This window comes from Pelobates fuscus, chromosome 5 (assembly GCF_036172605.1).
Source record: "Pelobates fuscus isolate aPelFus1 chromosome 5, aPelFus1.pri, whole genome shotgun sequence".
Classification (NCBI taxonomy): domain Eukaryota; kingdom Metazoa; phylum Chordata; class Amphibia; order Anura; family Pelobatidae; genus Pelobates; species Pelobates fuscus.
Window position 1 is genome coordinate 290876363 of NC_086321.1, and position 8475 is coordinate 290884837.

Genomic DNA, 8475 nt, shown 5'->3' on the forward strand with positions numbered 1-8475 from the left:
AAGTAAATCTGTCTATCTTTTGTAACTATTCAAAATCTTCTAAAGAAATTAGATTGCATACTTTGGATGCTAAAAGAGCAATGGAATTTAAATTGTAAAAGACACCCAGAAGATCAGAACATCTGTACAATGTAAAGGAACACACAAAGGAAAACAAGCTTCCAAGGCCAATATATCTCTACTCAAGCTATGTCATCAAAAAGGGCTACAAAAGCATGTGCCTTTTCCTGAAAGGATCTGCCAAGCAGGAAACTAGGCAACCATTCAATACATTCATAAAACATTACAGGCCGAACGTCTTGGTCCCCATCTATTGTTTCATTTGGGTATTACGTGCTACATGCAATAGTTATATTGGCCTCATCTGATGCTTCGTTTGGATGTAAGGTGCTATGCACGATTGTTACATAGAAAATCTGATCCAACTTGTAAGTGTGATATTGTTTAACTATATTCCATGTGTACTGCCGCTATACAACAGAATTTTAATTACTGTAAATTCTTTTTTTCCTTAGTATTGGCTAACGTACAACTTCCCTTTCTATTTAATAAATTAATATTTTAGCACACCGTTTATTTTGGGTTTTTTGGGGGGGAAAGACTGTATTGGAGATGCTGACACTGGACTAGAAAGCGCCTCTAGTGGCCATCTGAGTGACTGTCATTAGAGATGTTACAGGGCAGCAATGTAAACACTGCCTTTTCCCTGTGATATAGCCCTTTGAAACATGAGTTCCGGGCTAATGTTCATTTTGTGCATACTGGGTATCTCTCATCGGCACACATAATATGCGTGCTTAACATGTAATGTAATATTGATGGGAAGTGCATGTTGTATTTCTGACTTGTAGTTTAATACTTCATTACTCTGAATAAGCAAAACTTGTGAAAAGACAGTTTTATTTACAATACTGTAATATTCCTAGTTATGTGTGCATCACATACTGTTGTGGATTCTGTTATCCTGGGTTTCTCACATGGGTTTTGTGAGAAGGTTGGGTAACAATTGATGGTGCATGAGTACTTGAATGTCGGGAAAGTAACTCATTTGTAGGAATTCCTACAAAAAAATCCTAAATATTTTTTCTTCTCCTAATAGTGTGTAAAGTTGAAATTTCTTATGGTAATTGATATTTGCGTGGTGCAGGAAAGTACTGTACATGAGCTAATATTTCAGGTTTTGCAATGATTTGATTTGTTCCTAGTGCGAGCTGTACCGTTGTTCTGACATTGTTTTATATCTGCAGTATATTAGGCAGCAGAAGTCTCTGAGACAAAAGAAGAGACTAGGAGTAGAAGCAGACAGGAGTCACCCTGCAGCTCGACAAAGAGAGCAGTAATAAAGATACGAATCGGACTTTAAATGCAGGTGCTGAATGGAGGCCTGCTCAGTCATACACACAGCTGCCTGGAACTGGACCTTTCAGGCCTAATAAAAGGTTTTACACTTTTGAAATGAAATGCATCCAAGGAAAACTTATTTGTGAGGACTTGGATCCCGTCACGTCAGCACACACTACAGATGGACAGACGCCAATACCGCAATTGCATACGTACTGTATGTACAGCTCACCATTTCTTTAACATGTTATGGTAATATGTGTCCATTGTTATTGAATTGTATCAGAGAGCATGTCCCTTTTAGTGCCAAGGTAAAGAAAAGGACTTCAGCAACTGCTTTCATGAATCTGTCCTCGTTGGCATCTTTTGAAAACCTTGATTCTGATAGGACTGACAAGACCAGCACAATATATAGGAAGGGTTAATTCTAATGTCTAGGTCACAGTGTTTAGGGCCAGTATTGTTGGGAGTCCCAAAGGTGAAGTGAATTAATCTCTGAAGAAAATATCTATTGGTCAACCACTTCTTTCTGCACCCTTCTTAACTCCCTAAGGACAGAGGCGATTGTCCAAGTGCTGAAACAAAACATTGAATTGGTTATCTATTTGTTCCACCATATTTATTTAAACAAAAAAAAAAAGAAAAATCTATAATATGGATGGGCCACTTGAAGAGAAACACATAAAGGACAGAACATTACTGATGAATAACATTTTCACAATGGGGGAAAAAAGCAACAATTGTTTTTCAAATTTTTGCTTCTAATTTTTACATATCCACTGCAACTAAATAAAAATAAGTTGAAATAGATTATTATACTACTCCTGATTATTAAATTCTAAATATATAGGATCTAAATTAATTTTTGGTGTTAAAAACTAATCCCAAATCAACCCTCATATTAACTTTATACCAACCATACTTCTTACCCATTGCTTACTGTTACTAACCGTATACTAATTCCTAGATTTTACTAGTAGCATGACGTAAAGTCATGATTTTATTAATGACACGGAGGTGAGTATTATGCTTCTCTTTCTTTAATTTTCCCTCAGCAGCGAAGAGAGAAATGAGTGAAAAGAGAAAAAACATATCATTAACATATATACATATTCAACATATTCCACAGTGCTACATAAGGGAACCTCCCCCTTCCAGTATATAAGGTGTAGCACTCTCTTCCTCTTCCTCTTTTCGTAGCGATCCAAAGACCAGTAAACCGAACCAGAACTTGAACTTGAACTGTAATCTTGGGAAGTTGAACATATCTTCCTAGGGAATGCGGAGTCAACCTTGAAGCTCCTGTAAGTTCCATTGGTTTGTGGAATCATGCTAAAAAAGAGAGGAGAAATATGGTAAAATCTCAACTGACAACTGGGTGTAACATATTCCAGTATTTCTAGTAACCTTTACTTCTGAAAAGGAAATAAATGTCATATTAAATAGACATAATATTAGATATGCAACGGTTATGATCAAATTAAGCTAATGTCAACTATGCCTGAAAGAAAAAGGCGTCAAATAGTTAAGCATAACGTAATAAACTTGGGCCAGGAAGACCCATCCTAAAGGTATGAGTGTAAGTCGTGAGTCAGTCTAGAATAACAGGTTGTAAAAGAAAAACATACCACCACTTCCAACCCAGGGAGGGAGGGAATAATACTCGCCTCCGTGTCATTAATAAAATCATGACTTTACGTCATGCTACTAGTAAAATCTAGGAATTTTATTAAAGACACGGAGGCTCCTATTATGCTTTTTCAAAGCTGAGCTATAACTTTATCTGAAAAATGTTGTATCGGTCTAAAGTAAAAGTTCCTGAAGGTGGATTCCGTAGACCAATCTGCAGCCTTCAGAATGTCTTCCAAGCGGCATCCGGCTGCCGATGCTTTTGAGGCCATGGCGCCTCTAACAGAGTGTGATGAGAAAATAGATGAGACATCGATCCCGGCCGTAGCTAACAGCCATTTGATCCATCGTGCCAGCGTCGGCGTGGATACAGGTAGATGAGGTTTCTTCAGGGAGATGAACAGAGGGCCGTCATTGGACGGGCGCAGTGTAGAGGTGCGAGACTCGTACTCTTTTAGGCATGCTATTGGGCATAAGTTAGGCAAGCACGGTATTCGTGGATAGCAAACCTGTTTGGTGGCCGACTTAGTTCTTCGTGAGATATCGAACGACACCCCCTCCGGGGTGCGGAAGGCCTTGCCTGACTCGAACAGGTGTGTAAGGAAATCTAGTACCGACTTCACAGGGGCTGATACCGGATCCAATGATCGTCCCAAGCACCAATTGGCCCACTGTCTCCATGCCGCAGCATAAGCTTGTCGTGTACCAGGTGCCCATGCGTTTGCCAGGAGTTGCATAGTCGTGCTCGAAACCTCTGTGATCTCCCAGGGTCCCCGGAAAGGAGCCATGCCATGAGACGGAGAAGGCCCTGTTCCACTAGGGAGTGGTTCTCCCTGTCTGGGTTGGTCAGTAGAGATGGATGGTCCGGCAGTAGCCTTGGGTGGTCTATCGCCATCTCCAGCAGGTGTGAGAACCAAGGTTGAGATCTCCAGCACGGGGTTATCAGGACTAACGAGCTCTTGAAGCGTCGGAGGTGCGCCAGACAACAAGCTATTAGATTGAACGGTGGGAAGCCGTAAGCCCTGTCCTCAGACCAATCTTGGAGGAAAGCGTCTGTCGCTATGGCCTCTGGGTCTGGTCGCCAGCTGCAGAACCTCGGTAGTTGTATGTTGAGTCTGGATGTGAACAGGTCCATGCTCAAAGGTCCCCATAGGGATGAGATTCTGCGGAATACGCTCGGTAGCAGTCTCCAATCTCCCGAGTCCCTCAAGTAGCGGGAGTTCCAGTCCGCGGTGTAGTTGTCCAGGCCCGGGATGTGTTCCGCGGTAACGGACACGCTGTTCTGTAAGCAGTAATTCCAGAAGTCTCTGGCCAAAACCGCTAGGATGCGGGACCTGGTTCCCCCTAGATGGTTTATGTATCGCACCGCTGAGACATTGTCCAGCTTGAGAAGAATCGAGCATGAGATGCCTTTGGGTGATAGACTGCGAATGGCGAACGAGGCCGCCAGCAGTTCCAGAGAGTTTATGTGTAAGAAGGACTCTTCCGTGGACCATCTGCCTCCTGTGGATATATTGCCGCAGCGTGCGCCCCAACCATGTAAGCTGGCGTCCGATTCGATCACCAGATCTGGAGTGGACCCGAAGATCGCCCGGCCGTTCCAAGCCCCCATGTGGGTTAGCCACCAGTTCAGTTCCTCCCTCGACTCCGTGTCCAGGGAAATGTGGGATTCGTACGAGTGCCCACTTCGTAGGCAGGCCGCTTTCAGTCGTTGTAAGGCTCTGTAGTGTAGCGGGCCTGGGAAAATCGCCTGGATAGAGGCTGCCAACAGGCCGATGACCCGTGCCAGTTGGCGCAGGGATATGTCCGGCCGTTGCATAAGTTTCCTTATTTCCCTCTTGATGTTGGACATCTTCTCCGCCGGGAGGCAGAGAACTTGTAGTACTGAGTCGATTCGGAATCCGAGGAATTCCATTTGTTGAGAGGGGATCAGAACCGATTTCTTCCAGTTTACAAGGAAGCCCAGGTTCTGTATGAGGTGTAGGGCCCACCCTAAGTGCTATAGTAAGAGGGATCGAGTCCCGGAGAGTATGAGGATGTCGTCCAGGTATATGATAAGGCGGACCCCGTGTAATCTGAGGAAGGCCACCACCGGTTTCAGTACTTTTGTGAAGCACCATGGGGCGGAGGACAGACCGAAGGGTAGGCATGTGAAACGCCACTTCTTGCCTTCCCAGCAGAACTGGAGTAGGTTCCTGTGAATTGAGGCTACGGGGATCGTTAGGTAAGCATCTTGCAAGTCTAATTTGACCATCCAGTCTCCGGGTAGGAGCAGGTCTCTGAGGCAATGAATGCCTTCCATCTTGAAATGCCGGTATTGTATGAAGGCATTCAGGGGCCGTAGGTTGATGACCGGGCGGACCCCGCCTCCCTTTTTGGGCACTAGAAAAAGGTTGCTTAAGAAACCTGGTGTGTCTAGAGGGACTTCCTCTATGGCCCTCTTTGTAATTCTCTGATCTCTGTAGAGATAAGGTCTAAGTGCGCAGTCGGCATGTGAATCGCCCTTGGGGGAGAGGTCTGAATGGGGGGAGCAGTCAATTCTAGGTGGTAGCCCTCTATCGTCTGTAACACCCAACTGTCTGACGTGATCAGTGTCCATGCCCGAGTGAACAGGGCCAGTCTGCCCCCTACCCGTATATGGGAAGAAAGGGGAAACATGGTACTCACCATAAGGGCGTTTTCCCGTGGGTGCTCCTCGACTGCCGCGGGTATGCCAAGCCCGTCCTCGTGAGGGGAAGAACGGGGCGAAGGACCGTTCCTGGGTCGGTCTCTGTTGGCTGAAGGAGCCTCTGCCCGGTCTTGAGAAACCCCGGGGGTTGCGGCCGGGTAGACGGCTCCTACCTCTACCGGCCCCGCCAAAAACCTTTGGGCTAAATACCCGCTTGATGGAGGATTGGGCCTTGTCCAAAGCCGTGAAGGTCTTAACGTAAGACCCCAGGTCCTTTACGAAGGACTCCCCAAATAGAAGGCCTTTTGCGGAGGCACCGGGCTCATTGGAGGCCATGCTCGCGACCTTGGGCTCAATCTTAAGCAGGATGGCTTTCCTGCGTTCCGTTGACATAGCCGTATTGGCGTTGCCTATTATACATATTAGACGTTGGAGCCATCCGAACGCCACATCAAAATCTATTGGAGCCCCACTAGACTGAGCCGTTTCTAGCAGCTCATACAGTTTGGTGACTGGGCCCAGGGTGTCAAGGAATTTGTCCTGACAGTTGCGCATGGAGTAGTCCAGGCCCTTTTTGGGTTTCCAACCCGTCTTGCCCAGGAACTGTATAATCTGGGGGTCTACCTCAGGGGTCTTGGCTGCCGCATCGGGTATGATCGGGCGGGGGCATTTCGCCCTCAGTTTGTTCCGACCCTCCTGTGAGAGGGATTTACGGACCCTAAGGGCCAGGTACCGGGCTATATGGTCCGAAGGCTCCCATTCCGCGGAGCCAGGGTGCCTGAGGTTGTCTGGGTCAAATGCCAGGGCATCTTTATCGTCAGAGGTTAGCTCTGCATCATGGGCCCCTGAAAGGGCTTTGGTCTGGGTTGGCTTGGAAGGGAATTGTGACCCCGGGAGGTCATCGTCCCCTGAAACCTCGTCCCCGTAGGGATCCGAGAACTGATTGTCTGACTCCTCGTCCCCATCCTCGTCCGAATCGGACAATAAATCATGGGCACGCGCCCGTTTCCATTCTCTGGCCGCCGTAGCCCGGCCAGTAGCTCTACTGCGCGGTTGTTGCGCGCCATCATCGACAGCCTGAGGCGTGTCATTCAAACCAGGCTTTACCTGGGCATGGGGGTGGTCAGCAGTGTGTCTACGTTTGCCAGGCGCCTTGCGCCCTGGGGTAGTCCCTTCAGGGGAGATGGGAGAGGGTCCTGGCCCAGACTGGGCAGGGAGGGCCTGCCTAAGGGCCTGAGAGATGGACAGGGAGATGCTAGAGGACATAGCTCCCATGGCCGAGGAAATGGCCTTGTTAATGGAGGTGGACATAGTGGTGTCCAGGAGGCTTTGGAACTCCTCAGAGCCTATAAGGTTGGAGTCAGCCTGGGAGTCAGAAGCTGTGGTACCCCTAGGGGGAACAGGGTGGGGAATTAAATCACCACAGGCAGACTGCATAATTACAGATAATGTAAAGCAATATCTAAGACTATATAGGACAGAGACAGGTGCTGGATTGCTTAACCCACGCACAAAGGACAGAGCAGGAGAGAAAATACCCGGTATAGGAGCAGGAGCAGGGAGCATGCAGCCTCCTCGGAGCAAAAAACGCAGCGGAATGGGGCCTAAAATGGCCGCCGGCACTACCGGCGACAGGAAACCAACAAAATGTCCGCCACGCGTGTTCCGAGCATGCGCAGATCGCGCTCGCGGCGGAACCGGCGAAGATAAAAAACCGCTGGGGAAAAAATTCTAAGGGTGCCGAAAACGGTAAAGGGGGGGGGGTGGGGGGAATTGCCAGGGGCACAGAAGAGCCCAGGGACCCGGGTGGAAACGGGTCGGGTCAAAACAGCCCAGGGGGAAAGAGGGGCAAGAGCCCACCCCCAAAGGATAGAATAAATATAGTGGTGAAAATATGATAGGAATAAATGAAACAGAAAAAACAAGCCCTGCAGAAAAACTGTAGGCAATGCAGGTACAAATGACAATAGAATGATATAGTCAATAAAGGTACTTAGCTGGTCTGAGGGAGCAGCGAAGGAAGAGGAAGAGAGTGCTACACCTTATATACTGGAAGGGGGAGGTTCCCTTATGTAGCACTGTGGAATATGTTGAATATGTATATATGTTAATGATATGTTTTTTCTCTTTTCACTCATTTCTCTCTTCGCTGCTGAGGGAAAATTAAAGAAAGAGAAGCATAATACTCGCCTCCGTGTCTTTAATAAAATCTTAACTTTAACCCTACACTGTCCTAACTCTAATACAGCATTTATCACTACCATGACACTACAGCTAACTCTACCATAGTGACGAAATCTTCTTTCTTCCAGTCTAAACGCATGACCTTGTGTCCTAAGTAAAGTCCGGTTTGTGAATAGATTTCCACACAATGGTTTGTATTGGCCCGAATATATTTGTATAATGTTATCATATCCCCTCTCAGGCTATGTTTTTCTAAACTAAATAGGTTTAAATGTGTTAGCCTTTCTTCATAGCTGATATGTTCCATTCCTTGTATTACATTTGTAGCCCGCCGCTGCACTTTTTCTAGTGCCATAATATCCTTCTTTAGAACAGGTGCCCAAAATTGCACAGCATATTCAGTATGTGGTCTTACCAGGGATTTATAAAGAGGCAAAATGATATTCTAGTCTTGAGAATGAATGTCCTTTTTCATGCATGACAATACCTTACTGACCTAAGCCACTGCTGATTGACATTGCACATTGTTGCATAGTTTGTTGTCTATAACAATTCCCAATCCCAAGTCCTTTTCGTGTGTTGTTATCCCTGATTTGCTTCCATTAAGAGTATACGTTGCTTGTGCATTCTTTACGCCGAAGTGCATAACTTAG

General features: G+C 46.4%; 1 protein-coding gene across 1 annotated transcript in view; it reads left to right on the forward strand.

Moving 5' to 3' along the window:
• C5H19orf44 (chromosome 5 C19orf44 homolog) overlaps nt 1-1476 on the forward strand; it is a 31019-nt gene extending 29543 nt beyond the window's left edge. The window contains exon 10 of the mRNA XM_063457317.1: nt 1248-1476. Within this exon, the coding sequence (XP_063313387.1) occupies nt 1248-1340 (93 nt within the window). The 3' untranslated portion in view covers nt 1341-1476. The remainder of the gene's footprint in view (nt 1-1247) is intronic.
• The last annotated feature ends 6999 nt before the right edge of the window (nt 1477-8475 follow it).